We start from the raw sequence: 25,850 nt of genomic DNA on the forward strand, positions 1-25,850 counted from the left end.
GCATCCTGGCATCCAAGCTTCCAGATGGAAGATTGGGCTTAAAATGGAACCTCGGGGTATGTGGTGTGTTGGCAACTGTGGAGAGTCCGCAGCAGCAGTGGAGGATCGAGTGCCCTGTCATCTGTACAATCCCAAGATCCCACTGGTGATACTGGAGTGTGGGGATGTTGTCGAGATAGAGATCAAGGATGAAGTCGCTAAGTAAAACAGCGAATAGCAACTGCAGAAAGGAAATTGCGGAAACATAACGGGAAAGCTATGCGATGATAACGGCGTCAGATTCAGCCTCCACTTCCTATGGTAGAGCCAATAAACAATCTCATCCTTTCCAATTGAAATGAACGGATGGTTCGATTCCGTTCTCTCATCGACCCATGTCCGACTGCTTCCGCTGATCCAGCCTTGTCCTATCTAGAACATGCTGGTAAGATAATAGCCAAGCCATCAGTGTTACCCGCTGTTTCTCCAATTGCTCAAATGAACCCAAACCTTCCGATCCCGATTGGTGAAGAGTGTAAAATGCAGTCAGCATCTTGGGGGGATTCAAGCGGGCCATTCAGGCCTGAATCAGCAGGTCTGGATTCATCCCTGCTTCAGGTTCAACAAATAATCGGGGATTTTACAAGTTTTACCAATAAACAGGGACCCGACTAATTCCCCGGGCCTGTTGAGTTGTAACCTTGTTGTGGTGGCCCTTTGATTGTACGCTAATTTTATGCATATTTGTGAACCCTACACTGAACCACATTTTCCATGGTATTTCATTCTAAACAGGGCTGAAGACAAGACTCGGGATAGTGTGGTATGTATGTTACTATTTGTCTTATTTTCCACATCTTTTTACGGACTATTATCATACCACTATATCATTCTCGGTTCGATACTCATACTCAAAAAGCAATGAAATTACACTCATGCTCAGAGCCAAGTCAGCATGGGCGTACAGCACCAAGGCACTATGCACTGCAGTGTGACCTGACGCCCAACAATACACAGTCATCAAATTTTTTGTACGGAACCCCTGCCAGTACAGCTCACTCGTCACAAATATTTCCCTTTTCAGCAATGGTGTGCGACGCTTTTATCTTACATGCAGCTGGAAGTCATCCACAGAGGTTGGTTTCGATGCGTACCGTGCGTTCCATAGGGGCTGCCTCTTCAGTGATTCAGTGTGGTTTGATCTCATAATACTACACAATATCTCTACGCATCTGCTTGTTCCTAGACCTGCAGTTTCTTCTTCGGTAGTCACCAACTGCTGTTGCTCGCGGCACCATGGACCAGTCTTCGGGGCCATCATGGCCACGGCTTTTGCTTGCTTGTTGTCCAATAGGCATCTCGCTTGCTCAGAAAGATCCAACTAACAATTTCTGTCGGCGGTTCGGTCATCAGACTGCTGTAGTGGACAGGAAGCTTTACATCGATGGTGGCATCATCAACTACCAACCACCTAGGGAGAACTTTACAAGTGGGTATTGCGACTACCGTTCCTCAACAGACATACTAACATCTCAACAGATACGTTCTTCACATACAATGACCTCGACTCTGTCTCTGACGAGGCTATGCCCGAATTCCATACCGGCCTGTCTAAAAACGGAACCATACCCAGCGTCCAGGGCGGTATCCTATGGGAAGACTCAATCAACAAGCGACTTTACCTCTACGGCGGCCACTACGAGGACGTTCCGACAGAACCTTTCAGCCTGTACAGCTATGATATTCTCTACGATGAATGGCACAACTACGGCTCTCCTCCGAATTCAGTCAAGGCTGCCAGTTACGGTGCTGGAGTCTCGGTACCATCAAGAGGCGAGGCATATTACTACGGTGGGTGGCTCAGTGAGAAGTCTGTTCAAGACTGGGAAGGCGACAGACAGACTTCAAGTGGGCTGATCAAGTACACCATGGACTCGAACAAATGGAGTAACGTCAGCGGCCCTGACGATGTGGGAAGAGCCGAGGGCGCCATGGTTTACCTCCCAGTCGGAGACGATGGGATGCTGGCATACTTTGGAGGTGGTCAGGACTTGACTGGTAATGGGACTCTTGAGCCTCAGCCCATGAATGAGATCTTACTATACGACATGGCAAATACGAGGTGGTATACGCAAAAGACATCTGGCGACGCACCGGGTGACAGACGGAATTTCTGTGGCGGCGCGACATGGGCTCAGGATCGGTCAAGTTACAATATGTAAGTCCCACCACAATGAACCAGACCTCTGTCAGAGCTAACTCCTCGTCAGTTACATCTTTGGTGGTCGAGGTTTCCCTCCTTTCGAAACCGGTTACGATGACATTTACATCCTCACCATTCCAAGCTTTCAGTGGATTCGAGGGCCATACCCAGGTTACGAAAATGGTACCGGAACTTACCCCAAGAGTATGATGAGCTGCAACGTCGTCGATAACGCCCAGATGTTAGTAATCGGCGGAAGCTACGCAAACGCCACGGAGAAAATATGCGATGTACCACCTATTCAGGGCGTACACAACATGAACTTGGGCAAGCAAAACGAGGAGGATGCCATTTGGGCACGATACCAGGACGACTTGACCACGTACGAAGTACCGGATGATATTAGAACAGTCATTGGGGGCAGTGCCACAGGTGGTGCGACCGAGACAACACCCGTCAGCGGTTTTGATGACCCTGATTTGGAAGTTCTCATGGGACGCACAGCTGAGTCGGGCACAAGAAGTGCGACGCGAGCAACTTCAACAAGCACCAAAACGCCATCTCCATCACCCTCAGACGAACCATCATCGTCATCTCTCAGCGGTGGAGCCATAGCAGGGATAGCGGTCGGCTGCAGTGTCGCCTCTATCCTGGCACTTCTGGGCTGCGGGTTTCTGATTTATCGCAGGAGGAAGCACTACAGCGGACCTCGCGGCGTGGCGGCGCCACCACCGCAAGGTGAGACGGCTATGGCGCACAACCCCATGAGCCCTGGTCAATCAACTTCGCCTGGGGGCTGGGATCAACACCACGTATCATCACCTACAGGCACGACTCCGTCTCACGGCGTTGAATCAGTGGTATGGCCCGCTCATAATCGTTCTGCATCGGAGCTGACGGGTTATCCTGACTTGAAGAGTAACAATCGGCCTGTCGAATTGCCTGCTGATGGGGATATGCACGATGTGAATCACAATGGACTTTCGCCCTTATCGAATGCATCACCCCAACAAAGTGAGTGGTCGCACCGACATTGACATTGTGCTGCCGGCATGAACTTTGGAGATGGTTATAAGGGTCTCGTTTGTAATGGTAATCACGATTATTAGAAGAACAATATTTTAATGGCACTGCTCAAAACCCATCATCCCATCAGTCTGGCGGCGTCCGTATGAATGGTGACGCCTAGTATTTAGCAACATGCCAGTAAGCTAAATTGAGTGAACTGTTCATTCATCGGATGGTTTGTGAGTGACACTTCTTAAAATCCCTGTCGAGTAAACCTTATACAAATTCCACTGCGTCCTTGTAGTGAGTGCTAAACGAGTCTCATTGCTTTCTGGAGGTCTGCGCTCTTCTTGACGATGGGGGAAAAGAACTTTTGATTCAAACCAATCGCTTGACCGGAAAGGAACAGGAGATAAACAGATCGCATCTTGTCTCTAATAATTGGCTCTTGAATATTCCATACGCAGAAATTAAAGGATCTTGTCAGCTGACATCAGCGTCATACCTGATATTAAGATACCGCATTGATGAGTTCAACAAGGTACAGATTTGGGGTATGCTCTATTACTTTCAAGATATATTGGAGCGACTCGTTCTGGGCCGGGTCTTCATCTTAATTTTAATTTTAATTGACAAATTCTGGGGAAACCGAGAGCTTGTTGTCTCATCCAGAATTGAGGGGATAACTATTGCGGCTCACGATGACTGGTCATCTTACTGTTCAGCTACGCCCAATCTGATGGCTAAGCCTTACAAGTCAAACCACACCACATGAGAGAAAAGCGCGGAACCTCCCGTACATCCCCGCCATTCCAGACCGTAGCTTTCAGCTGTCGACACTCACTAACAATTGTTTTTGGCTGAGACATATTGGACGCTTCAACGACACTCAACCCCTCGTTTAGACCAAATACGGTCTTCATTGCACCCTTTCAATGCCTTCAATGGTTGCTTTCACTCTAAAATGCTTGCCTTTTTCTGTAATGGCATTCCATAGATAAGCGAAGACCCTTTTTAACCAATAAATGACGGGTATAAACAGCTTGGAATGCGACATGGTTCTGTAAATGGTGCGGCTGAGGTCTACCTCATAAACCATTTTCTATATAAAGTAAAACATTGTCTCTTGCTGAGAGCGCAATTTTCAGAATTGTCATATTTTACAACCAAGCATAGAACAGATTCCACTAAGTTTACAATGGCAGATTCCCAGATCTACGACGTGATTGTTGTCGGCGGTGGTCCAGTCGGGTTGGCCGCAGGATACGAGGTAGCCAAAGCAGGGGCCAGCGTCATGATCCTTGAGCAAAACAACTTTTTCAATCAAGCCGGAAGCTCTGGTGATTTGGCTCGCATGTTTCGCACCATGTAAGCCGGAATCTGATTCTTGTATATCGGCTAACATCGACCAGGTACACTGAAGAGTTCATGGCTGAACTTGCTACTAAAGCCATGAAGCACTGGGACGCTCTTGAGAAAGATGCTGGTGTATCCCTTCGCTGGATGGGCGGTTTACTCAATTTTGGCGATAAGGATATGGGCAGTGACACGCCTGAGGGTGAGTAGAAAGCCTTGTCGTTTCCGGGGATTTCATGCCAACGAAATGGATCATAGGAACCTTGCTGGGGCCTATCGATAATTTGGAGAAGTTTGATATGCATTACAAAAGACGTGAGTGCCTTGATATTCTTATTCGCATCCTGTTGTTGACAGAATTAGTCTCCGTGGAAGACATTGAAGACCAGTATCCATTCAAGAACTTGAAGAAAGACTGGGAGGGCCTATTTGCACCAGACAATGGAGTCATCAACGTCCAGCTACTCCTTCGAACCCTCTACAGCTTAGCAAGGGACTATGGCGCCGATGCCAAACAGCACACTAAAGTTAAGCAGATCCGTCCAACAAACAAGGACAAGTCCATATGGGAAGTTCATGGTACTGTTCATGGAAAATCGGCGACTTACCTCACCAAGAAGGTCATCATCACAAGTGGAAGTTATGTCAACCATGTCTTGAAACCTAGCTTTGGTATTTCCTTGGGACTGGAGATTTGGGAGATGGTTGCGACATACTTCAACACCAATGCCGGCCCGAACGGGACCATCTTCCCAAGTGAGTACTACACCTCTACATGCCGCTTCATTCTCTAATGATAGTCAAAAGGCATGTGGTTTCAGTTCGCTCCCTCTGTGGACAAGAGATCTCGTCTGTTCTACGGATTTCCAGCACTTCCATGGGGTCCACCTAATGTAGTCCGAATCGCTGTCGATGCAGCAACTCGAACAATCAAAGATCCAAGTGAGCGCCAAACCCATGTTCTCAGTCCAGAGGACATTAAGGACACCCAGGATTTTGTGAGAGACCACGTCGTTGGTGTCGATCCCACAGTCCCAGCGTCGACGGTCAGCTGCCTACAGACTAACGTTTTTGGTAAAAGTGCATCAACTTTTTATTTTAAGCATTGGCTAACTCTTCCAGATAACATGTTTGTTCTCGACTTCTTGCCTAAGAAGTATCTGAATGGAGGTGCTGAGAAGAGTGTCGCTATATTCACTGCTGGCTGGGCGATGAAGTTTGTGCCGACTTTGGGCAAAGCGTTGTCCGAGATGGTTCTGAAGGGTGACTCTGATTACAAACTCAAGGAGTTCGCGGTTACACGTCCTGCACCTGCTGGAAAGGAAATCATCCAAGAGAACTGCGAGTCAGCTGGAGTCAAGATGGCAGCAATGTCGGTCCATGCATCTGGTTGCGAACAGGCTCAAGGTTCTTCATGTGGCAGAAGGGAGTTAGCACAGGCGGCTTAGTTCCAGTCATTCACAGATAGATGACAATCATCAGAATAGTTTGGTGTTGTGAGCATTAATAGAGGCTTGTCATTGATAAATGTCTACCTCAAGACAAGATCACCACCATTTCTTAGGTATGACCCTCCACGAATTACTACCGCAATGGACATCTCCTTGCAACTTAAAATGAGAGAACCAATCATCCTGGTATGTAACATTGTAACCGACATTGGCATATACTTCGGACACGGCAGCAGCAAAGACGTCCTGTTTGTTAATCACAGGACCCCAAGGGTTGGGCACGAGAACCCTGGAGTCTGTCATGACCAGACCGTTGACGCTGTCTGGGTAAAGAGCAGTGACCTGGGTAGCAGGGTCGATCACACGACGATGAATAGATTTGTTGGGAGTAGCTGCCTCGAGAATGGATTTGGCCTTAAAGCTAGGACCGCCTTGCGAAGCCTTCATTGTGATACCTGAGTTGCTTGCGGCCTTTTGGGGTTGTGTTGAAGCGGCCTCTGCATTCTGAGACGAGCTCTCACCAGCGCATAGCCAACTATTCGACTCGGTATAGTAGAATAGTGCAGGGACGCGATGGATATCTTCCTCCGTGATGCCAGTCTCTTGCTTGATGATATCGAGATTTGCTTGGATGCGCTGAGCAGAATTTTTGTTGATAGCATCAAATTTCTTGAACTTGAGAGTCTCGGCAATGGTCTGTCGGGGGAGACACAATTGTTCATTCTTCTCATCTGCCGACAGAGGACGTGACACAGCCTTCACTTTACCATGGCCAGCCTTAGCCGCCTTTTTCAAGAGATCAACACCCTTCATCGGATCAGCAACCATGATGACCCAACCACGCTTGTTATCACTAGGTAGGAACTGAATGAACTCATCCACATGGCCAACATATAGCCAGCTTGTGTCGAGAATCAGAGGGTCCTGGACCTGTTGAGCTTTGAGGAATTCTACCATGAGAGGAGCTCGTCCCTCCCATGCACCCATGACGGTTCTACCGACGGGAAAGCTCTTTCCATTGTGGCTGTAAGGAGGGATGGTCTCCAGGTTACCAGTAGAATCTATCGAGTCACCGTCACCAAGATGCTGAACAGCACCGACTTGATCATTCCGAAGGTCGTGGAAAGCGTCGCGGCCTGATCTTCGGCTGCTTTGAACAGACCGAATCATGATGCGGATGCTAACAGGGCCTTTGGGACCAGGGATGGTCGCGTAACCAGGCTCGAAAAAGTCCTGTGTCCAGATATCCTGGTTGTGGAATTGAAAGACAGGCTCTTTGATGCCAGCGTCACCAACGTTGCGCAACAGATCAGCGATGTATTTCTCTTGGACTTTGTTGAAACCTGCTTCATTAACGCCGGTTGTGAAGATACGCTGGGCGTGTTGTCCATGATGGTGTGTCAGTACTGGTGCAACTCGCACAGCAACGGCATCAGTCGCTTTAGCCTTGCCATCGGTGACAGTGAACTGGATCTTGGCATAGCCATTCCAGCCTTGAGGGCGACGGACATCACGGGCATCAACGCCCAACTCGAGTCCAGACTTTAGCTCTTTGGCCGTGAAGACATGGTCTGCGGCCACGTAATTCCACTTTCCGCTCTGCTTGACAAAGATTCGGACTTTGGAGGCAGCTGCTTTGTCGGCAATGGCGATTGAACCTTTGGCAGATGCGCTCAAACTGGCCAAAGGGAGAGTTTTCAGTGGAGAGAGATATTTGGGATTTCGCTGCACGTTGTCTGAGGCGTCGTTGCACTTGTCCAAATAAGTTTCGTCTCCTTGGATATCAGCACTTGGACCCCATTTCTTGGCGCAACGGCGACCGGTATCGCCAATGCTGGGAAGAATCAGAGCGCCTTTAGCGTTTGTCCACGTGGATTTGCCAGTAACGTCGTTGTTGTCGACCTTGCCATCGCGATTGGTATCTGCGAGGATGGTAATCTTGAGTGCATTGCAGGAATTGAGAAGCGCTGTAAGAGTTGTTAGCGTGATCAATAGAAGACGTTTTTCTACCATGTACCTAAGGCAGCCACTGCCGCTTTCCCGTTGAGAAGATGCATGGTGTTTGGAGAAAAGCTGAGCTCTTGTCTACCTCGCCTTGCCTGCCGATGCTGAACTATGCCTCTTACTTATATGTTCTCCTAACATCGGCATTACACGCATTGACAGCAATCTCGTATCCGCTACAGCCAATGGCAAGCGTGATTCACGTGTACAGTTATGGATTTATTAGCTCATCCCTTCGGCTGCTCGTATTTTTGGATTTAGCGCAATTCCACCTCGTAGCGGATGAAACAGTTCCCTGTATTCAGACAGATCTAGCCCTCGGAGGCCTAGGAACAGGTGCTAATGATGCCACCTGATGTGGTCTTGTAGTCAATGCTATAAAGCCCCATTGAACAGCCTTTCCAAGTCTCTTCTAGAAGGATGGTCTCGGCCTTGACTACAAGAAGCTTGCCATGAAAGTTAGGGAGTTTGGTCGGTATGATTGAAAGTTAGTTGTTACTTAGCATTGTCGATCACATGCTAAACGAGGTATATTAATCCCTACCATTGATTCTTTAGGAAGGAGTTTATTATTCACCTCGGTAGTTTTGTTAGCTGCCACGCTTCTAAGTAACTGATATCTGCCCCTATAATGACATGACTCTTTGCCGGAATATCACCAGGAATTCGTTAACGTGCAAAGAAGAGGTGGCAGGGCATTTTACTGTGTACTCCAAGTAGAGGGCGGACTTGGTGGTGTTAGGAGTTTGCAAAATGCTACCAGATCCGCCATATCTAATGGCAAGCTTGATTTACGAATAATTGTGGATTTATTCTTGAGTCTGCCCTAAGATGTCCTCAGTAGGAGCAATGACACAACATATGCCTTGATTGTCTAGATCGGCGTTGTATAAAACAAGAAGTATATTAAATAGAAAAGTCAGCGTTAACAAATCTGGTATACCGTTATGTAAATTTTGCCTATTGCGTTTCAAGTTGCTGTAGATGAGGGTTACGAGGCCGCGTAACCTGAAAACCCTTTTCCGGCTGTTGTTTTTTGAAAGGCCTCCAATTTCGGACGGCATTTCTCGCTTTTGACTTGTCATCTCCACTAGAAATATTGGATAGTGAAGTCTGTCTCATTATTGTGGGATCCGTTTCCGCTTCTCTACCGTAGAACAGGTCCGCTTCTCGAAAAGAATAATCGACACCAGAGACTGGTGGTACTTGGGCAAGCACAACATCTAGATCAAATCGTGCCTCGCTCATAGAAGCTCCTGCCTCGTTCATAGATGCTCCTACCTCGCTGACAGATTCTCCTGCCTCGCTCACAGATCTTCCAGCCTCGAGCGACACAAGATGTTCTGAAACTGAGCTTTGGCAAGAGTTACCCGACACCGGTGTGGCTACTCGAGGTCGTGGTTCTCGAAAAAAAGACCTAGAGTCTGATCGGTAAGACAAGTGCGATTGAGATACTTCGCTGCGATCTTTTCCATTATTTAAGGGAGTAGTTGGCAAATAACGCAGATGTACAGACTATTGAAACTTGTGTTAGACACTCTGCCAGACTGATCAATAAGAATTTAGTAACTTACAGGAATAATAGCTAATTCTTGATCGTTCTCACCCGCCTGGAGACCGTCAGAACCTCCTAGCTTTCTTCGACTTATGCATGGCAATAACTGATAGACTGCTCTAAGTGCGAAACCAGGCAGAATCACTGCCCCATGCAGGCCAAGCACAACGTACCCGGCCCATTGGTTCATTGCCTGGCTTTTAGACATCATGAACACAAAGTTTGATAGTGCTGCAAGAAGCCGCACAACCGAGAAATATGTTGACGCTGTGGTGTAAAATTGCGGACCGTTTTGAAGGGCCAGTTCGACAGAAGAGATGCATTCAGTTATTACCAGGGTAAATATCTGAGCCATGGGGTAATTCTGCAAGGCACCTATAAAGATAGCCTGGAAGAATGGGAGGGAGTGAGAAAAATGGCGGCGAACGTAGCCCCAAGCTTGTTTGTAAGTCACGGCGCTGTCGTCCATCTGTGGTTGCTCGGGTGCCAAGAAGGGATGGTTAATCGAACGCCTGTTAATTCGAGTAGCGAAAAACGAGTTAGCCCCAATAATGATAAGCATCATAAGCACCGCTAAGCCGATCCTATAATTGGGCAGATAGCCCACAAGCACCAGATCGTAAGCCATGAATAATAGTAGAGGGACACTGAAGAAGCACAGCGCAATGTTGACAGTTACTCCCACCGCTTTTGTCATGATCGAGGACAGGGACGGCGATGAGGTTTGGCGTTCCGATAGATACCAAATGAGGCTCAAGAAGATAATTAAAGCCAGAACAAGAAGCATAGCAAGGTTGAACAGGGAGTTCCATAGTGTGTTAAGCATATTCGGGTATCCAAGAGTCACGGTGACGAAATCGAGCCCGTATGTAGCGTTGCTAACATACATACCGCCGTCGATTCCTGGGGATGAATGCCCGTGACGGAGTGGCCCCTTCCAGAACAACAAGGAAGCCCAGGCCACATTGTTCGTTACTGGGATGAAAAAGCCTGGGTACTCTATGGTGATCGATGTGGATAGAAGTATGAACTGAAGATGCCGTAAAAAATCAGTGACTTGAAAGACAGTGGCCCAGAGTGGTCCTTGTCCAGTTGAGAGTAAGTTGTGATCGATACCGTAACTAGAGCCGAAGTCGTCTGGGTGGCTCTGCCATGAAGAGATAGCGACAAGAGCCATGACCATGAGCGGGAGAAAGGTAAAGGCTGCTGAAGATATAGCCCCGATATCCGGTGTGATCTTGACGGCACCGCAGTCGAGCTTTGTGCCATTCAAGCGTCTGAATCGGAACGTGGATTCGAGTGAGCGTAGCTGGTAGGCACTATGGAATGTATAGACGAGACTGTAGTGGGAGAACCTTTGATTCCCAAATCTGTGAATGCGTTAGCAGAAGCGAGTTAAGAAAGACAAGAGATCCGTTCGTTGTGATGACCTCTGAGTCGATTCATTTGAAGAATGCGGAGTGGACAAAACTCACGGCGTCAGGGTTTTCGTAATCGGTACAGGACACTCTGTATTGAATTCCTTTAAGTGTCCTACTGCATGTCCAAGAACTTGGAATTCTAGCGAATTTTCTAACGAAGGGACATCAATATCATCACAAGTGATAAGTGACTCATTATAGACAGCGAGAATGCCCAGTTGCAGCTGAGTCGAATTCCCACGCGTATCCCATGTTCCTCGAAAGCTGTCGATCCGGAAAGGGTTGAGCTCTGGCGATAAAAACTCGTGACGCGACTGATCACACGTGTATTTTCGAACCCACGCCTTATCGTGCCAGCGAGCTTCGCATAGAAGCACATGGAGATAAAGCACTAGGAAGATAATAGTGTTCCATCTTGCAAGTAGCTGCGGCTGTGGCTGGCTTATCATACCAGCTGATACCTGATTTATTACTTGGTAGGATTTGCCAATAGTTGGGATTGCGTTTAATTATTAGGATAAAAATTGCAAGCCATAACCCCTTGAATCTTACTAAGGTTTATTACGTTATTGTCCGAAAGTGGAGGTTAACCCGAACTATTATTAGCTTGGCACTGGCTGTGTAGCTGTGAGGGTCTAAGCCTAGGTAGACAAGGCTCCAGGCTTACAGCTAGCTTTAGACCTATACTACTTACAGTAATGATTCGTTGGTGCAAGAATATTTGGTTGATGGGGTTTTCCTCAAAGTCTGATAGCTTGATTCGGGCAGCCTTGTCAGCAAGAAGAATTGATAATCGTTATTGAATGTCCTTTTTTTTCCAAGGCTGTCCCTGTCTTTAAAAATCTTTACATAGGTGATACCCCCGCTATGCCAGATTAATCGAGCCTGGATCAATAAGGCAAGGTTTGTTTACCAAGCAGTCTACCATCAACGACGAGTATCTAACCTAAGACATATTAAGATTCTACACTGGCTAAGAAGAGTGCGGGACCAACAAAATCACAGGCACTCTCCGTCTCCCGGCTGGACAGTTGACTATCGCAGCTGAAGTTGTCTCGGTATCCGGCCGCACTGAAGAGTTCGTGTTTGAGCGTGTTATCATTCTGATAATATCCGCTGTTCCAGTTTGGACATATCTCGCTGTAAAATGCAAACCCATAAGGGAGAAATATTTTAGCTACTAAGCTTGTTTATAAATATATTGTTGAATCATTGGATCTACTGTTAAGGGTGTGGCTCCTTTCAGAGTGTCGGTTGCTATAAAACAAATTTATAAACTTATTGTACTGTATGTTAATATATGGTCTAGGGTATGGCATTGGCATTGCCGAAGTTATGCATTGAGATATGCAATTGTTATGCAACTCTGCTCTAACTTCTCTCTGGTCGACGATAAGGCTAAACTCTATCCGCTCCAAAGCTAAAGATAAGACACACACCGTATCCACTCATAACCCTGGCCAATGGACTTTACCATTTTGGGACAATTACTCGGCAGGAACAATATCAAGTCAGCAATAAGTGAAAGACAAAAGTTGCTTAATGAAGGTCAATTCAGGTATAAATATGTCTCTTTCCATCTGTAAGTTATGATCAAACACGACACTCTATTATCTCTTCTACAAACTCACATTACTCTCATACATTGCACAACATGAATCCTCCTACAGCAACCATCAACGGCGTTACCATCGTATGGACCAAGCTCTACACAGCATTGCAAACATACTGACACCGAATAGCGTAACCATGACAAGCCTTACGACGCAATCTCTCCCCAAAGGACAGAGCTGTCTCAGCAAGGCCGAACTGTCCTTGTCTGTGGTGGCTCAACAGGTATTGGCCATGCAATCGCGCGAAACTATTGCATTGCTGGTGCATCCAGCGTCATAATCCTGGGACGTCGTGAGGATTTTGCTAGTGATGCAGCACTGAAGCTTGATCAAAATTACCCCAACACGGCTGTCACTGCACGCACCTGTGATGTCTTCAATAGGGATCAGGCCCAGAAAATCTGGGATGACCTGGAGAAGGAGGGCATTTTGATCGACGTGCTCGTGCTCAACGCTGTCGGCGAGCCGGCATTGCAGACGATACTCGACCAAGGTGCCGACAGGCTGTGGCAAGACTTTGAGAACAATGTTCACGCCCCGCTTTACCTTGTCGAGAGATTCTACAAGCAGCCTGGGCATACCAAGCAAAAGGTATAGAGGACAATGTTCACATTTAGTACAAGTTACTGACCAGCTGTAGTTTGCCATCTCTGTCTCAACGCAAGATATCCATCGATGGGATAGTGCTCCTCAAATGCCAGGGTACCAGCTGACCAAGAGCTCCTTTGCCACGGTTATGCAGCAAGTCGCTAGGGATACACCCGAAGAAAAGATGCGCGTCATCTCATTTCACCCTTCTATAGTCTTCACTGAATCAGCACGTAAGACTGGATATACTGAGGACACTCTTCCTTGGACAGATGGTATGTAACAAACAGGACCATAGATGTTGAAAGTTACTCACATACAGTAGAAAACCTCCCTGGTGGCTTTGCAGTTTGGGCTGCTTCCAGTGAGGCGCAGTTCTTACATGGTCGATTTATCTGGTCAACATGGGATGTCAATGATCTGGCATCTGGAGAGCTCCGAGTCCAGATCGGTGAAGACCAGTGGTTGCTCAAGGTTGGAGTTAAAGGTCTATGAGTGACACTGTACAGCTTAATGAAGTTCATTAGGCCCGCCTAGCGTGCAGCCACAGAGGGGCGTTGTCCAACCAAGACCACACGGGATATTAAGCCGGTAGTATTTTCTAGACTAGGATCTATCTAGAAAGGAGGGATTAGTACAATTAACAGCCCGAGGCTTACATGAGCTCCTTGCTATATCTGATGCATATAATTGTGAATGTGGTAAATTGCAGGTGAGGATGCCTGCAATTAGCTAGATCGTACTCATTAAACCAATGAAACCCTGGGGGATACTGCTAGCTAGACCCACTAATCAGCAGTTATAAAGTTAGATGACGTCAGGGAGGGAGTCTGTTGTTATATAGAAGCGGCACATCACGCCAATTATCTTGTCATTGTTTCCCTTTAGCATTAGCATCGTATCTACTCGCACAACAACGACCAAAAAAATGGACCTTGTTAATGCTAATATACCCACCATAAACGGGGAAGCTATCGATCCCGAGGTACCTTGCCGCATATGCGGTGTTAGCTTCAACATCGGTCGTTACCGAACCGAACAAGAACCTTCAGGCGAAGGCTTACCCGCTGATCCTTATGAATGCCCGGACAAAGGGGGATGTTACTTTGTTAAAGGTGACTTGCCCCCCAATGAGCAAATCAAATATTCTCCTTCCGAGGTCAGGGAGTCGGAAATGATAGAAAGAATGTTGGACAATGATCATTTCGAACACGTCGCCGGCCCAACTTGCCGACAAATCGACGGATACAATGGACACTGCATTTCAGCCGAAGAAATGAAGGGTTGCAAGACATTTCAGTGTCTGATGTACAAATCCCAAGATTGGCAACAACAATCTGACGATCAAGATTTTGAAGTCAAGGGCAACTACTTTCTGACTGGCTTGGGCGACGAGATGAACAGTAGGAACACCAATTGGCCATATGTGTTCCCTGCTCGACATGGCACCACTTCGCTTCAAGTCGAATATAACGACGAAAATGTAATCAACGCGGACCAATACGGCATGCCTTTCCATCCCACCTGCCTCGAGATCTTCAAGCGCGCTTCTCTGCACCGGTATGGTGTCGTGGATATGAAAGCTCTGACGCTGTGGTGGACGCGTGAACATAGTCACTCTCTAGCTTACTATAGATTTCCTCGAGAGCAGGCTGTCAAAGCAGCTCTCAAGGAGGGGTGGTGGCATCATGAGCCTGGGAATGAATATCTTGCTGCCAATCCATGTTTTATACCCGGATTCCAGTCGCTGCTCCAATCATGCCAAGGTTTGAATAGCTCAGGCCCTGAGGTGACAATTTCAACAGCAATTTCAACAGAAGAAATGAACAGCAACCCGTTCTGGAAACTGTCCACGGAGATACTGCATCATGTACTACTCTACCTCGACTTCAAGGACTTAGCCAGCCTCAGGCTCACCTCTCGGTTGTTTTTACAGGTACCGAACTTTATTCTATACCATCTGACAGTTCGTCACACTCCATGGATATACGAGGCGTGGTCTTCACTGCCTCTGTCTTTCTGGGCAACCACAACAGAAGAGGAGTTGGAACAGGAATGGGAGAGCACAAGCAATTTTGAAAGAGTTGCTCATCCTGCGATGCCTGTCAACCAGCTCGACCGGGTAGGAACGAACTGGCTCTATCTGCATGCGGAACTGTATCGGAACCGGGACAAGCTACGTGGGCTACGGAATCGGCGTAGGATCTGGAAGGATTGCGAAGAAATACTGAATCGGGTCGATAAACTCCGGGCTAGTGGCAAAACCGAAGAAAAGCGTTATACCGAGTGATAAATCTCTCATATTATGCAATCAGACAACCATATCACAGAAGGAGAGTATGTCCAGTGCACCGTGGTATGTGGCTCTAGGAGGATGCAGAAGGGTTGGAATCGGGTCCTTGATAGAAGACGTTTTGCTAGCCAACGATAGTAACTCTTTATCGAATTTACAATTCAGTCATGCTCCGCACAAGAAAAGCAATACTTTCATTGAACCGTGATGATATAAATGTTGCTAAAAAACTGAAGAAATGACGACGTTGATATATACTGAAGAATAAATTGACAAAACGAGTGACAGGAAATGAAGTAAAAAAAGAACAGCACTAAACAGCGAAACCCGGGTTCCCTCACATTTCTACCGACCGAGATGAACGTTCTTCATGGAAGAGATTCGTAAATCCAGCATTCCAGCTCAGTTAGAGGCAGCGACGCGTTGAATGAGGAACTCAGGAGCGGGTCCAGAAGCATCAGACTGATAAGCAAGATGGGGAGCAGCAACAATCAAAGAACCAGTGCAGACCAAATCGCCAACGTTGCAGAAAACCTTGGTTCGCTCACGTGGGTAGTTGGGGATGCGGCCAAGGTTCTGCAAGTTCTTGGTGTAACCAAAGAGAACAGTACCAACGACCTTGTTGCGAACACTGGTAGAGAGATCCTCGATACTGGCTGCGGTCAACGCGGCACCTTGGCTGTACCCTCCAGCGACAACCTTTGCCGAAGGGCACTTGCTGTTGGCCAGATTGAAAAGAGCAATCATCTCCCTGATGGCAGCTGCAGACGTTCCTCTAGGGAGGACGTTGTCTCCAATCGCAGCATCATAAGCTCCACCAACCTACAGTAACCAAGTAAGTACCATACTCGGAGCTGTTTGATAATGTCACTTACACCCTGAATCCAAACCTTGTCTCTACCATAATAACTCTCTAGAGCAGAGGCAACTCGGGGACCAAGGGTACCCTAGAAGACTGTCAGTTTCGGTCTTGCAATCCTATGGAATTATGACATACCAAGTTCCCAAGTTCAGTCGAGCCGCGAGCATAGATGAAGATCACAGGAGGGCATGCGGAAGAAGATCCACTGGAAAGATCATTGCGAGTGATGCTTCCAGCCTGGCGGCCTTCAAGGGCAACGAAAGAGTTGGAAGTAGGTAGGGCAGCTGATGAGGCAGCAAGGAACGAGAGAATGGCAGAGAACTTCATGATTGCTCTTAAATTGTTGATTTGGTACTGGGGACTGTTGTTGGTGCTGTTTCCTGAACGATTGAACTGCGAGAGAGGTGAAGAACAATTCGGTTTGAGAGGAGCGAACAGCACTATTTATCATATTATCTATCGTACACTACTTACTCTTGGCTCTTCTCCTCTTCATTCAACGGCCTCCCTATATTCCTCGATCATTCTAACCGTCTTCCCATTCAATCTCGTCGACCTCAATTCCCCGGAATTTCTCCAAACCTCGGCAGTGTTCATGGGAGAGGGGGAAAAGCACACACAAAAAGCAAGTTCGACTTATAATAAGGTATCATAAGACCAAGACCCCGCACTTTCAGAACACCATCACTTCGTCTTTTAGCAAATCATGTTTAAGGAATTGTCTCTAGAACTATTGCACGAGAGAGTTAGTCTACCGGAGCTCGTTACTTTGTATCGTTTTGGGAAATAGTTACTATTGTCTGCGACCCTACCCTTTGAACTCAAGTTATATACCGGAACATATCCGAAAACTGACCTGGACTACGCTGTCTCTGCTTTCACGTCAATGGGCAGAAAATATTTGGAGGTGGTGTAAGTGTCTTACCTGGTAAGCTTCCATCGAATTCCCACGTTGCGCTAGTGATATTGGAGCCGTAAGCTTAAGTATTTGGAGATACACTAACCCAATCTTAGCTTATCTTGCGAATGACATGAAAGCCAAGATGACAACGGAGCCTCGGTAATTTTCTTCACACTTCAGTGATGAGTATATCGAAGTGTTTGCTACAAGACGTCCAGCAAACTTGCGGTCGGCGACTCACAAGACAGAAGTCAATCCGGGATTGACCGCCTGAATAAGAATTCGGAAATAAGTTTTTGAACCAATTGGAGACATCTTTCAAGGCGACCTGGAAGCGTGTGTGCCTAACTTGGATTGTCCCTCGTTGATGATCTTAGTTATTGTAAGGTCATTAATGGGAGTCATCAACTGTGCCAAGGCTGGCTAAGTTGCGATTGCATTGCATTTTCGCAAGCCTTTCCAAACTCAACAGGGTGGCGTCTCTTGGGTCAATCGCCATCTATAGGCTACCTATTTCCTCCACCTATCTTGTCAGATATCTGGCTAAAGTCTTGCCAGCACTGACTGGCCGGGATTCGAGTTGGGTTATCTTAGTAGATCTGCCGCCTACTTGACCCTCGAAGATCATTCTAACCCAGTTTTGCAAAATGGTTGGTTACAGTCGGGTCAACGAAGTCCAGATCTTCCGTCTTTTTTAGGCTTTCCCAACTTGTTATTACAATCAAACACTTTCAACCCTGAGACAATTACGTCCCGTAGAATTTCTTTCACCGTCCCATCCCGCCCAGCAACAACTCTCCGTAACGGTAATGCTATAGTGAGGCACTAAAACCTGATGTGCCGAGGTCTGGGAATGGAGGTGTGACAGCCCTTGTTAAATCTGGGGTAACTTCGACCTCCTTCTATTTCCAGCTAGTGCAACACAATTGATTGTCCACCCTGTCGGTGTCTCAAACAACTGCAACTAAACAAACGTGGTTGTCATTAGTATTTCTGCTAGAATGGTGCAATGCTGAACCTATCAAAGCTCTCCGCTTGTATTTACAAGAATCATAATTAATGAAAAGCCAGCATGTTCCATGTTTACTATATCAGATGATAAAGAGGAGAGCAACAATCGACTCATTTCAGTAAGTGGCAACGATGTGTGATGGTCTAGAGATTATGTACTGTGTCTACCCATAGTAAGCAACCATCTTGTAGTAAAAATCGACGACGGTATAGCCAGAAGCATCAGTCTTTACCGCCGCAAGTCCAGGGTTTTCAGACAAACTCCAATTTTGATAGTGATGAAGTACTGCGTTGTTCACTGTTCTACCGACCTAAACAACCCTCCTACGTTCCTTCAAAACTTCCAAGGGACTGGCGATGCCAAGTTCCATCAGGGTGGATGTCTCAAGGAGGATGTCAGCTTGGATGATGGTTGTGCTTCTCTGACAGCATCTGGAAACCCAGTTGGCAAGCGTGACTTCGACTCCATGGCTAGTATCTTCCAGATACTCAACTCTCTAAGCACCGGTGCAAGGAGTAGATATACGGTCCAGTTCTACTAGATTGTCGCTTCTGGTGTTAGCCAGATCTGTACCGACAATGCTCCACTGGGAAACACACAGTTCTACTCCAGCTCGCTTTCCAGCTCTGGTGGTGCAAATGTCTCGTGAAATCATGTTGTTACCACTGTCGTTGCCGACTCTGCTTCCGCCGTCTTCTCCATCTCCATGTCTTGCACTGACAACGGTATTTCTATGATGCTCGTCGACTCGATCTTTATCTCGAACCAAGTTACTCCCCAGACCATTGGTGATGTCAAGCTTGACTTTGGAACACCTTTAGTTGACCCTGTCACCATATATAAAGCACCTGTCACCAACGATGGGCCACACACTGCAAGCCCTCCTTTTACCACCGTCACATAATCCCCTGAGACTGTTAGCGAAGAGCCAATCCATTAGTCCAGCGAAGTCTCTCCCACCGACATTGATCAGACGATTGAATCAAGTGTCAAATTTCCTACAGAGACAGCTGGAAACCCTCATCAGCCAACTGACGGGTCTCAAAACACAGATACTGAGTTCACATCACATACTCAACCTCCTTCTGACCCGAACACTGCGGAGACTGCTTCTTCCATCATCCCTCCCATACTCTCTGGACCCAACACGGTTGTGACCGAATCCCAGAATGAGGAAGTCACTTCCACACCTGGCACTCCAGCCAATACCCCCGTCACTCCCGTTACTTCTGTCGTCCCCGGCGGCACTTCTGTCACTTCCGGTACTCCCGGTACACCTGTCCCCACGAGAGACGCTCCCTATCCCTCAGAGACCCCATGTTGGCTCATGTGTATTCCAAAAGGAGATGCGTTCGAGCGCAACACGATGTTCTTAGTATCTACAGTGGCCCTACATACACCGTCCCTGAGAATATCCACACTCAGATGCTCAACAGTGAGAACTGTGCTGAAATCTGCCAGATCTACCAGATTGCCAGTCGTCTCCTCTGGTCAATGGAGAGGGTGGTTTCACGGATGTATTGATTCGCGAGTCTGAGATTCAGACTCTGGACAATACAGCACCCAACCAGGGTTTCTTGGACGAACAGAGATGTTTCCAGTGCAATGACTATTCCCTGCCGCCACTTTTTAATCCACCAACAACTGCCGACTCTCAAGCAGAAATCTCTTCTACCACGGCGCCCGAAGAAATCGGGACGAGGAGCACTGAGGCCACTCCCACAGAGACAAGAAACATTGTCTGCGGCTATGTCGGTCAATACACTGGTAGTGGTGGTCCTTATGGGGCTGACCACACGGCCTTCACTAAGCAAAGAAAGGAGTGTAGACAGGCTTGCGACGGTATTCGTGACTGTAAGGCTGTTGCATTTGTCACTTGGAACAAGTACCAAAACCCAGGTTACTGTCTCTTCGCTGACAACCGCACCACGTGAGACACTCTGGTGACCGACGAGCAAGCTGCTTACAGGGCTGTTTGGGCCGATCCAGAATGCGATTTCGATTTGATCTCTGTTCCTGAGCTGTCATTCCCTATAACGACCATGGCACCGGTCGACTCTCAACCCACTACACTGGCTACGCGGACCTCCCAACAGCCTGAGACTACGACGACACCTGCTGAAGTATGTCTTTTCAACCGTGGTCAATCATGTACAATAGCCCCAGAGAAGCTAGAGGCCGGCACCTTCTGCGCTGGCGGCGCTAAGTTCATGGGCACCCAGTGGAAGGAAAGTCGTGAAGACTACCCTTATCAGGACACCCTGGAGTAGTGTGCTACCATCTGTCCAACAATGAAGAATTGTGAATCTGCCGGATACTGGCAGACTGAAAACCGTTGTCTCTTCACTGCCAAGAAGGTCACCGAGCCTGATTTCACCATCAACAACGATCGCAGCTTTGAACACGCTACATGGACACACAAGCATGCCCATCACTCGTGATATAACCTGTTCCTATGAACAAGGCGACGTTTGCCAACGCGTGATGTCGAACAAGGACGGTGCTCTGTGCAATTACTAAGGCTTCTGGAAAATGGAGTGGACGGAGTCTCTGGAGAGGTATCCTAACCAGAGCTCATCTGCCAAGTGTGCGGCTATCTGCCGTACGAGGAATGATTGCAAGGGATCTGGACACAAGGATGGTAGATGTATGTTTTCACTAATTGTCATCGAATCCCAGAAGTTTAGAGCTTGGCCGGATCGCTGGAGAGATGGAGTTTGGGATGACATCTCTTGCTTCCAGTACCCACACTGTGCTTAACGGGAAATACAGTGACATAGATGATAGATTATAACATAAATACTCGCTGTATATATTAGATGAACATATCTAGATATGATCTTATTCTCTCAGCGTTCCTCCTCTAAAAGTATCATAATGTACTTACTGATATACTACAAGTCGAAGTTTTAAGCAACAGCTGTAGTTCCAGGTGTACATGTATATATGATCGGAACAATTGAGATTATAATACAATTTCAGTTTCATCCCGACTTGCTTAAACTAGAAGCTGACGCGAGGTTTTGGCCTTGTCAAAAAGCCTTGCATATATCAGCGCTAGTAGCAATTTTTGCTTAGCAACTCCGCAATCTCTCCCTAATTACCAGGCTACCAAAATGCATCCATTGATTTTCGGGTCTGAAATTGATGAGTGGTACTAAAGGTTGCTCAGTTGAACGGCTTGCTCGGTTGCTAGCGCTGATCATATTTGCCTTCAAGCAACACTAGTTAGCAGTGCCTCTCAGAGCCGTTTTAACCGCTGACCCGTGCTATGGATCAGAACTTTTGTACAAAGGACCCCAAAGACCATTTTAGTTACTTGGATTACCAATCAAAAACTCGTACTACCCACCCAACTCTATGCTCTCATGTATCGTCTTATTGTTCTCTCTAGTTTAAGCCATGTTCTTAAGTATCGACGTCAGAGACCAGAAAGACTGTTGACGGTGCGTAATAGTCAAGGATTCAAGCACACCTCCATTCACAAAATGGACCAAATGTTGGAAGAGGGATGCTCTATACATGTCACCTTAAACATGACTGGTTCACCGCCGCTTATCAGGCTTAACTCGGTTCCATCCTCCGCTAAACGCTAGTCCAGCGTCATCAATCGGCCTGTTTCTCGTCCGTCCTAGGGTAAACTCAGCCACTGGTAGGGCTGAAGGAACCCTGTGGACATCTGCTGTACTGGTCGTGAGTTGGTAGTCAGCCAACCAATTGTTGCTGATCATTGCCGCCCCCGACCATTTAGTCCGTTAATTGACCTATCATTGTGAGAGTCTTGTCAGCGAGTTCCGAAACCGAAGTGAAGTTAACAAAAATCTTGTCCGACATCCGACACTAACAAGGGGTCGAATCCTTTTGTCTGACCTGCATGGATCCTGCTCAGCCATGATACGAAAACCAACTGTTGCATAGTGATGTCAAGATGGGTTCAGCATAGAGTTATAAAAGCTAGTATATACCCTTTGAATAAAGCGACTATTCCCATCACCATTGACTCATACAACAACATCGCTATGGCTACTATGAACGACGACGCTAACAAGATACCTCAAAAGGCCCGTGAGGTCAACAACCACCACATGGACTCTACGGTCTGGAACGATGTAAAGCTCAGATCAGACGATATCATCATCGCAACCTACTCCAAATCAGGAACAACAGTATGATATCCATCATTGCCCCAAGCTATTTTATAGTAACTAAATCACTAAACCTAGTGGGTGCAACAAATCGTATCTCAGCTCATTCATCAAGGTGATCCAACTGTTGCAGCAGGAGCTTTATCTCCATGGGTCGATATACGTATCGTTCCCAGAGAAGTCATGCTTGACATGGTTGAGGCTCAGACACACAGACGATTTATGAAGACACACTTGCCCGTTGATAGTCTCGTGTGGGACCCCAAAGTCAAGTACATCTTCATCGCCCGTGATGGCCGTGACATGATCTGGAGTCTTCACCATCACTTCTACGCTGCAACACCCACCTTTTACAGCTTTTTCGAGAACACTGGCGTCACTCCCTTCCAACGGCCTAGTGAAAACCCGAGAGACATGCTGATTGATCTTATTGAAGACGATACCCGTCCTACAATCTGTTGGCCTTTCTGGAGCCATATCCGAGGATGGTGGGAGCGCCGTGATCAGCCTAACCTCATGCTGGTTCACTTTAATGACCTCAAGAAAGATCTTGACGGCGAGATTCGCAAGATTGCCAGTTTTCTCGAAACTCCGGATATGCCCGAGGACAAGTTCAAAGATGTTGTTGAGCACTGCACTTTTGACTGGATGAAGGAACATGCTGAACTAGCTGCGCCGCCTCAGGCTGCAGTAGCATGGGAGAATGGCGCTAAAGATTTTGTGCACAAAGGCTCTAATGGACGATGGAAGGATGTGTTGTCTGAGGAGGATAACAAGAGATACTTGGACGAGGCAAAGGAGGAACTTGGAGAAGAGTGCGCCAACTGGTTACAGAATGGTGACTCTTTCAATTGAGTGTAAAGCAAATGGAGACCGGAAGGTCAGGACTCCGGTTATTTGTAGAATAAGCATATTTTTCATACATGAAAACGTTATACACAAATATCGTCATTAACTATACATAGCGTTGTTCAGCCTACGATCCCTTGTCCCACCCCCAGTCTGCCACCTACTGGAATAATAATAGTACAGTGCTACAGAAGTAGCGGCTTATCCTCCATAATTGGCCTTCAGGACGCCATCCTCTCAGCACGACCTTGCAAAACCTTGACCAAATCAATCCCAGCCTTCGTGGCATCATCCAAGCTCTCTTCCGGCAAACCAAGTAAGCCATTCTGTGCCTTTGCTGACAGATCACTGGGATCCTCGTGGAAGAAAGCCCTCGCATAAAGAAGCTTACTAAACCCAACCATGTTGCCGCCCTTTACTAGGCTCATACCCTCTTCATATCGCTTTTTGGTCGATTCATAGGTGATGGTCCAGTCAGCTTCAGAAGTACCAGTGACTCGCTTGACACTTTCGAACATATCCTTTTGACTGATCACAAAGCTCTTGATATTGACGGGCTTGTTCAGAAAGCTTGACAAGGTAAGGCTATCATCGTCGTCGTTAATAGGGAGCTCCTTCAGACTAAGAATCTTTGCCACGGCTCTGCCAACCTGCGACAAAGTGGACGTTGAGTTTTTGGTTTCTCCATGGTCGTAGAACGTGACTGAACGATTATCCAAATCGAAGCCAAAACGTTGCTCCCCACCAGCAAGACTGTAATCATACCAGAAGCCGCAACAAATAGTAACCCATTGCATGCCCAACTTTTCGATCTCATCCCTGTTGGCCTTGGCAGCAGGCCCAAGCAGGATATCCTCTCCAAGTTTGACCTGTTCGATGTCTCCCATGAAGCCATTGGGCATTATGTATGGTACACCGGCCTTGGCAGCTGCTTGAACAAGTTTTCTATGGGTGTCTCGAGGTGCTGTGGGTGCCATGGTAATAATGAGGAATTGCTGATCTTTGAGGGCAGTGATAATGCTGGGTTCGTTGCCATAGTCGATGTATACGGGAATAACGCCGTTGGGGAGTATATTGGTACTATCCTCGCGGGTGAGTGCTGTGACAGTGTGTTTTCCAGTCTGGAGGAGGGCAGCTGTGATGTATGCTCCAATGGTGCCGGCCGCCTGGATTGATGGATTAGTTCTTTAGTCCAAGTAACAGATTTGTAACTGCTTGTATTTAACTCACTCCGACGATAGCAACTCTCTCAATCGCATTATTGAAGCCGGTAGGTTGGTCTTTTGCGTATCGAGACATTTTGATTTCACTAATGGAATTGTGACTTGAGGATAAATGGGTTGTAAAATGTTTTTTTGGTCTTGGTGTTGTATGATTCCAAGCTTGAATCAACTTGCGGAACTCCTTTTATATGCTCAACTTCTTATAAGACAGTTGTTGATAGTCTCGGCTTATTCGAATGGAGCCAGAGACAAAAAGCCGAACTATGATGGCCGCTCCACATCACAACTCCATATTTGACTAAAATGGGGCTCAATTCACCGAAGGATGACAACAGACTGTCGGATATAGGATATAAACTCTAGCCGCTGGTTTATATACCGTAGCATCGAGGAACAGCTATCGTAGACGTATTACAAATCTTAATCTATAATAAGAAATGCGAAAGTAAAAGGCCGAGACGTATGACAATGTCAGCCCACTGGCTGTTCTACCTAGTTACCCACTCAGACAGCGAACGACAGAGTTGGACTGCAATTTCAATTGCTCCATTTTTATTTGTTTATGTAACATTTCGAATTGAGAACAAAGGCATTGGGCATCCGGGGAGTTGCTCAAGTTGTCCCTGTCAAATCCTCATTGGCGGTCCCCGTGAACAATTGCTTCGATATCCATTACACCATGTGTTGTCGTGGCTTCTTTTTTGAATGATGGACCACTGATGTATTGCTGTGGCTCATTAATAAATTACATCAATGTGCATTCGCTCGTGACAACCCGCACTTCATGATACTGATCAGAGCAAATTTGTCTCGCAGTCTGTGGTTCTCCATTATCTAGGCTTTATAATTATGTTATATATCACTACTAACTTAATCTGCTTGATTTTATCACCTGTGACGTTTTGTTAGAAGTCAAACCGATTAAATCTGATGTCAATTGAGCCTGTATCTCAACACTCTAACCATCTCACAGTCAGATGCCAGGTACAGATGGGATAGTTCCTTTGCTAGTACTAGATGGGTAAATCAAAGGAACCTTGCCAGTATCCTATGAGCAAAACTGGTAATTCTTGTCAATGGGCTCGATCAGCCACTGCAGCCAATACAACAGGCCTCTCAGCTCTGTTGTTCGATATAATGAACATGCAAGTATTTCAGTATTTCTTTATTGTCGAAACTTTCCCATTGACGCACGGTTTTTGTTCTAGTGCAAACATGGCACTTTCCTTTGTTTCGATGGTTTGTGCCAGCGCACGCACGAGCTTTGGTGTTTAACCCGGTATTGAGAACAACGTACAACCTCCTGTACTCCAGAAACACAGATCATGTCCAGGAAATCACCACGATTGAGATATTCAACGTGTTCAGTATTTCCAGACTATAAATA

General features: G+C 46.9%; 11 protein-coding genes across 11 annotated transcripts; 7 read left to right on the plus strand and 4 right to left on the minus strand.

Moving 5' to 3' along the window:
• Positions 1 to 1,275: 1,275 nt before the first annotated feature.
• On the plus strand, positions 1,276 to 3,219 carry FSST1_008839 (uncharacterized protein; the record flags this gene model as incomplete). Its single annotated transcript, XM_083225759.1, has 3 exons — positions 1,276 to 1,468; positions 1,519 to 2,197; positions 2,250 to 3,219. 3 exons carry the CDS (start codon positions 1,276 to 1,278, stop codon positions 3,217 to 3,219), a joined length of 1,842 nt encoding a protein of 613 aa, XP_083084800.1.
• A 1,169-nt stretch (positions 3,220 to 4,388) lies between these two features.
• Positions 4,389 to 5,994, plus strand: FSST1_008840 (uncharacterized protein; the record flags this gene model as incomplete). The annotated part of the gene is made up of 6 exons (XM_083225760.1): positions 4,389 to 4,558; positions 4,603 to 4,748; positions 4,805 to 4,861; positions 4,904 to 5,302; positions 5,354 to 5,620; positions 5,669 to 5,994. 6 exons carry the CDS (start codon positions 4,389 to 4,391, stop codon positions 5,992 to 5,994), a joined length of 1,365 nt encoding a protein of 454 aa, XP_083084801.1.
• Positions 5,995 to 6,093: 99 nt separating this feature from the next.
• Positions 6,094 to 8,054, minus strand: FSST1_008841 (protein-arginine deiminase domain-containing protein; the record flags this gene model as incomplete). The annotated part of the gene is made up of 2 exons (XM_083225761.1): positions 6,094 to 7,964; positions 8,015 to 8,054. The coding sequence occupies 2 exons, from the start codon at positions 8,052 to 8,054 to the stop codon at positions 6,094 to 6,096; spliced, it is 1,911 nt and encodes a 636-aa protein (XP_083084802.1).
• Positions 8,055 to 9,563: 1,509 nt separating this feature from the next.
• On the minus strand, positions 9,564 to 10,733 carry FSST1_008842 (uncharacterized protein; the record flags this gene model as incomplete). Its single annotated transcript, XM_083225762.1, has 1 exon — positions 9,564 to 10,733. One exon carries the CDS (start codon positions 10,731 to 10,733, stop codon positions 9,564 to 9,566), a length of 1,170 nt encoding a protein of 389 aa, XP_083084803.1.
• Positions 10,734 to 12,631: 1,898 nt separating this feature from the next.
• Positions 12,632 to 13,673, plus strand: FSST1_008843 (SDR family NAD(P)-dependent oxidoreductase; the record flags this gene model as incomplete). Its single annotated transcript, XM_083225763.1, has 4 exons — positions 12,632 to 12,670; positions 12,720 to 13,181; positions 13,231 to 13,453; positions 13,501 to 13,673. The coding sequence occupies 4 exons, from the start codon at positions 12,632 to 12,634 to the stop codon at positions 13,671 to 13,673; spliced, it is 897 nt and encodes a 298-aa protein (XP_083084804.1).
• A 433-nt stretch (positions 13,674 to 14,106) lies between these two features.
• On the plus strand, positions 14,107 to 15,468 carry FSST1_008844 (F-box protein; the record flags this gene model as incomplete). The annotated part of the gene is made up of 1 exon (XM_083225764.1): positions 14,107 to 15,468. The coding sequence occupies one exon, from the start codon at positions 14,107 to 14,109 to the stop codon at positions 15,466 to 15,468; it is 1,362 nt and encodes a 453-aa protein (XP_083084805.1).
• Positions 15,469 to 15,873: 405 nt separating this feature from the next.
• On the minus strand, positions 15,874 to 16,660 carry FSST1_008845 (cutinase-domain-containing protein; the record flags this gene model as incomplete). The annotated part of the gene is made up of 3 exons (XM_083225765.1): positions 15,874 to 16,293; positions 16,347 to 16,418; positions 16,469 to 16,660. 3 exons carry the CDS (start codon positions 16,658 to 16,660, stop codon positions 15,874 to 15,876), a joined length of 684 nt encoding a protein of 227 aa, XP_083084806.1.
• Positions 16,661 to 18,952: 2,292 nt separating this feature from the next.
• On the plus strand, positions 18,953 to 20,516 carry FSST1_008846 (uncharacterized protein; the record flags this gene model as incomplete). The annotated part of the gene is made up of 4 exons (XM_083225767.1): positions 18,953 to 19,141; positions 19,187 to 19,681; positions 19,725 to 20,100; positions 20,182 to 20,516. 4 exons carry the CDS (start codon positions 18,953 to 18,955, stop codon positions 20,514 to 20,516), a joined length of 1,395 nt encoding a protein of 464 aa, XP_083084807.1.
• Positions 20,517 to 20,778: 262 nt separating this feature from the next.
• FSST1_008847 (uncharacterized protein) lies at positions 20,779 to 21,006 on the plus strand (the record flags this gene model as incomplete). The annotated part of the gene is made up of 1 exon (XM_083225768.1): positions 20,779 to 21,006. The coding sequence occupies one exon, from the start codon at positions 20,779 to 20,781 to the stop codon at positions 21,004 to 21,006; it is 228 nt and encodes a 75-aa protein (XP_083084808.1).
• Positions 21,007 to 22,265: 1,259 nt separating this feature from the next.
• Positions 22,266 to 23,246, plus strand: FSST1_008848 (P-loop containing nucleoside triphosphate hydrolase protein; the record flags this gene model as incomplete). Its single annotated transcript, XM_083225769.1, has 2 exons — positions 22,266 to 22,412; positions 22,470 to 23,246. 2 exons carry the CDS (start codon positions 22,266 to 22,268, stop codon positions 23,244 to 23,246), a joined length of 924 nt encoding a protein of 307 aa, XP_083084809.1.
• A 215-nt stretch (positions 23,247 to 23,461) lies between these two features.
• On the minus strand, positions 23,462 to 24,539 carry FSST1_008849 (aromatic alcohol reductase; the record flags this gene model as incomplete). Its single annotated transcript, XM_083225770.1, has 2 exons — positions 23,462 to 24,406; positions 24,471 to 24,539. The coding sequence occupies 2 exons, from the start codon at positions 24,537 to 24,539 to the stop codon at positions 23,462 to 23,464; spliced, it is 1,014 nt and encodes a 337-aa protein (XP_083084810.1).
• Between the last annotated feature and the right edge of the window lie 1,311 nt (positions 24,540 to 25,850).

This window comes from Fusarium sambucinum, chromosome II (assembly GCF_050947815.1).
Source record: "Fusarium sambucinum isolate potato_lamoka chromosome II, whole genome shotgun sequence".
NCBI classification, from domain to species: domain Eukaryota; kingdom Fungi; phylum Ascomycota; class Sordariomycetes; order Hypocreales; family Nectriaceae; genus Fusarium; species Fusarium sambucinum.